The sequence below is a fragment of the Lipophrys pholis genome (genome assembly GCF_963383615.2).
Source record: "Lipophrys pholis genome assembly, chromosome: 11".
Classification (NCBI taxonomy): Eukaryota; Metazoa; Chordata; class Actinopteri; order Blenniiformes; family Blenniidae; genus Lipophrys; species Lipophrys pholis.
The window spans coordinates 15,321,174-15,325,577 of NC_137631.1; the positions used below are offsets into that span (position 1 = coordinate 15,321,174).

Here is a 4,404-nt window from a genome sequence, read left to right on the forward strand (position 1 = left end):
GGAGAAATCAGAATCACACTAGAAAAAAACTGATCTTCCAAACGTGAAATAATGACAGTAAAACTAACTGAAGCATTAACACAAGAGATGTTGAAAAATAAACGTATGTGGAGGTTTTTTTTTTTTTTTCTGTAACTATGGACACAAATAAATGAGTCGTAATGTTGAGGTTTCAGTCGGCACAATGTCCTTATCCCATGAAACACATCTGGGCTTTTCTATGTGGCGTTTGCATGTTATTCCTCTGCGTCCAATTGAGGCTTAAATGTAAACGGCAGGACATAAAACTACACAAACGAATGATGAAACACACTTCAACCTGCTTCAAAGTTTTCAGCTTCTTTCTACACCTGCCCACCCTGGGTCACCATCCTTTGGGTCTCAGTTACGTCTCTCTTTGTAATTGCACAGCCTGCTACATGTGAGGGTTTACATGCTGGAAGTAGTCTCCATTTTCCAAAAGTTGGAGACAAGCTGTTAAAAGTCATTGAGGCTGAAGGGGTTTTCTGAACCAAAGCGCCCTCTGGTGGTCAAAGAGTTTCTGTTGACGTTGGCTCGCCCAGCCCTCTGCAGGATTAGAAGTGCAGGGTGGAGACTGGAACAATAACTAAAGTAAGTCCTCCAGTGGTGTCCGAGCTTTAAGAGAGAGCACAGACGGTCATCTGCTATCATGGCGGCGAGGTGGGTATTTCTTATTGTTGGATTCTCACTGAACTGAGAATGTATTCTGTTTTAGTCGACTTCAGCTTCATGTTGCATTTCGAAGTTGCCTGCGTGTTGTTTATTTGAAATTGTTAGACAAAGGATCAAAATCTCCTGTTAACCCTTCATTGTACTAATGCTGCGTGCTGGTGATCTGCAGGTTCTGTAGCGTCCTGCTCCTTCTTGCTGCGTTTCTCACTGGTCTGGATGCATCAAGGTGGAGTATCAACACACATGTTCCCTGTCTATATAACGGAATGAAATAGAACATGACTAATGGAATTGGTGTTTAAAACATCAAGTTCAGGTGGTTTTTGGGGTGCCTTGTGGGTAAAAAAAATAAATAAAACAAACTTCTAATGATTCTTCATGTTTTTCCAGAGGGCAGTAGGGCTGCAGGGGGAATCAGTGGAGTATTTGTCAGATATTTGTATTTTCCTCTGCTTTGACTCTCTATGACAGACTCGCTGTAAACCAGGAACTGTCCAATCTTTTCAATGAGCTGTGGACGCTGGATGTGAATCGTATGACACCTGGGACAGACTACACACTCTCTGTTCAGGTGTGGGACTTACTCTCACAAGGACGGACATTAAAGTATTAGAAATAAAGTATTTATTCTGCCTTTCAACTGTCTTCCTAGGGGAGAGCGGGTTATGTAACGCAGGGTACTCATGTAGTGCATGACCACGCCTCACAGCCTCTGTTCTCCGAAGTAAACGAGGAGAAGCTGAAGAACATCACCACTGTCTCCCGTAAGTCTGAATTTGACACAAAGATGTCCTCTCTCGTGCTCGGACACTCAGATCACCTGCACGAATCAATGTGACTGCTGTGCTTGCAGGCTTCCTGACACTGTTGGACAACTATGAGCGGTCTACAGGAGTGTTGGAACGAGTCACAACAGAGGAGCTGACAGAGATCAGCCTCTTCCTGGATGCTGTCTTACAGACAGAAGTCATGAAGGTACATTTGGTGCATGTAGCTACTAATCAATATCGACCAGTCCACATTCCATTTCTACTTCAGGACTGCTGTGTGCAGTCTGAGTGGCTCTCGGAGTAAAACAATTTCCTTTGTGATGCTTTCCAACTTACGCAACAACATGTTTTGCTCCTCACTTTCTGCTGTTTTGAGTCTGCAGCTGAACTCCAGGGGGAGTTCTGCCTCTTCCTGTGGTACAGCAGCCCCCGATCACATAACTTTATGGTGACAGAGAGTTGGAAAGCACATTTGAAACATCTGTGTGCAGCTGCGTGGAATGCTGCTGTGGCCTCAGCTGTCTCCCCAAAGAGGATCACTGGAAAAATGTAGACAAGCGGAGCCTGTTGGAAGAAAGACATGTTTTGTTTCGATGGATTGGACGACTGGTTAACATGAGGGCAGAAATATTAACGCTCTTCTTCTGAATGATTGCCGCATGGTTTAGTGTGTGATTACCACTCATTCATAGGAAAAAAAAAAGTGTAATTGTGGTATAATAAATAGGTGTCAGTTGAGCTCCTCTAACAGAAATGTTCCCATACTGGGTATATTTGATGTATTTAGCTGTGACAGGCTTTAGTTTGTCTTTCTGAAAGACATTAACATGTCTTCCTTTCTCTGCAGCGGGCTCACAAGTACCTGATTAGTAAAAGAAAGTCCAATGCCAACTTGAGGTTGTTTAAGAATCAGCTCAACTTGATCTGGTTCCACCTCTACCACAGGCAGAGAAACATGGGGTGAGATGTTGCAAGGTCTTTTTCTTGTGTGTCCATAAAGCAGGCAGGCGATTCGAAGAAGCTCTCTTAGACATTATGCAATATAAAGGTTTTGGTTTTTTTCTTTCCCTCTTATTGAAAACATGAACAGCTTGGACTCCAGTGGCTTTGAACACGTGTTTGTTGGAGAGACAAAATCTGGAAATGAAATCGTCGGTTTTCACAATTGGATCCAGTTTTACTTGCAAGAGAAAAACAACCTTTTGGACTACAAAGGATACAAGGCCGGGAGACACGACATAGTGAGTGGAAAGGTTTCCGTGACGGGATGACCTGTTTTTAATCCCCCGATTCCAACTAAATCGTCAATTCCCGTGTTTGTCTCTGCAGCCTGATCACGATGACCACGTCCTGAACCTGCAGTTCAGCTGGCACAGTCTAGTGAAGCCCGTGGGCAGCGCCTTCATCGGGACCAGCCCTGAGTTTGAGATGGCCATCTTCACCATCGTCTTCCTCATGAACACGGACAGGAGCACCACGGTGCTGGTCAACATTGACCAGTGTCAGATGGAGCTCGTGGTCATCCGACATGGACGCTCTCTGGGGACAGCGTACCCCAAACTGCTGAGCAGCAACAGCAGACATGTTGTGCCACAGACACACTAAAATTCACTCATGAAATAAAAGTGAGGCTTGTCTTAATCGCAGTATATTGATGAGATTTGTTTGATGGAGTAAAGACCTCAGATGACTCCACCATCTTTACCTCCTTAACCTTTATACATACAGTAAAAGGCTTTTTTTGTACAAGTATTGTAACCAAAACACATTTAAATCTTGTTTTTCAAATGTGCTGAGGATTTTAGTTGTGTGGATGTGAAAATTAAAACCATCTGTTCAACTCAATATTCTGTTTGAGTGTTATATTGTTCATGTGGAGTTGCACGGTGGTGTGAGAAAAGCTGTTCCTTTGTATTTCAGTGCCCCTCAGAAAATGTAGATTAAATCACATCACCTGACAAATACCAAGTGATTCAGTTATTTTAATGCAGATAAGTAAACATTAGACCGAAGCTTTGTTGAGAGTGTTGATTCTGTGGCACCTTACGGGACAGAGAACTGAAGATTTGAAATCTAGAAGTGGATTTATCTCCTGAATGGTCTTATCCACTTATTTTAATGTGTTGAAAATTATGATTTTACTATTGAGTCAATGCTACACATCTGCTCCTGGAGTAATATTTGGACATCAAAACAAAGTTTTAGTCCTGCCTTGATAACATGAATGTTGACATTAGAAAGCATTACATTTCTTTATTTACCTCCTTGTATTTGTTTTATGTTTTTAATTGCAGCATTGTAACTACATTTTTTTGATAATTTAACTCACTGAGTCGAGTAAAATTCTCGTTTAGAAAGTTTAACATTTTACCAAATTCATCTATTAATACTCTACAAACAAGCATACTTGTACGTATAAATCCATTCATAATAAACATTCGCTACTAGATACATTTCACAACTTTTTCCTCGTCATGTAAGCAGACATTTATTCCGACCCAACCAGGAACCCAAAATACTTTAATTTACCTCTTTGTTCCAAGCATCAACTTTTAATCAAATGTCATGGGCCCCAACGCTGGAACTCTGTATACATAGTTTTCCAAAGATTACTCTCCCCTTTGTCCATCTTTAAGGCTAAAAGGTTTTAATCATCTCTTGTCCAAATAAAGTTTTCTCTGCTTGTTGTTGTTTTGACCCATTTTTCGTAGCTCACGCCTCTTTGTTATTTTTATTTTTTTCTATTTCTATTTTTATATTCTTGAAGATGATTTCATAAAAGCCTTGATTTGATTTGATTTGATTTGATTTGATTTGATTTGATTTGATTTGATTTGATTTGATTTGATTTGATTTGATTTGATTCGACCTCAGAACACCAGAATTCCCCTTACAGGCGGAACAGCGTGTGTATGTCCGGACGCCCGGAGGAATTATAGTG

The 4,404-nt window shown here is 41.2% G+C and overlaps 1 protein-coding gene across 1 annotated transcript; it reads left to right on the plus strand.

Annotated features, from left to right (window-relative positions):
- The first annotated feature begins 535 nt into the window (after window positions 1-535).
- endouc (endonuclease, polyU-specific C) lies at window positions 536-4,163 on the plus strand. The gene is made up of 8 exons (XM_080475568.1): window positions 536-681; window positions 863-919; window positions 1,165-1,264; window positions 1,346-1,457; window positions 1,547-1,668; window positions 2,311-2,423; window positions 2,554-2,704; window positions 2,793-4,163. The coding sequence occupies exons 1-8, from the start codon at window positions 671-673 to the stop codon at window positions 3,066-3,068; spliced, it is 942 nt and encodes a 313-aa protein (XP_080331694.1). The 5' UTR covers window positions 536-670; the 3' UTR covers window positions 3,069-4,163.
- The last annotated feature ends 241 nt before the right edge of the window (window positions 4,164-4,404 follow it).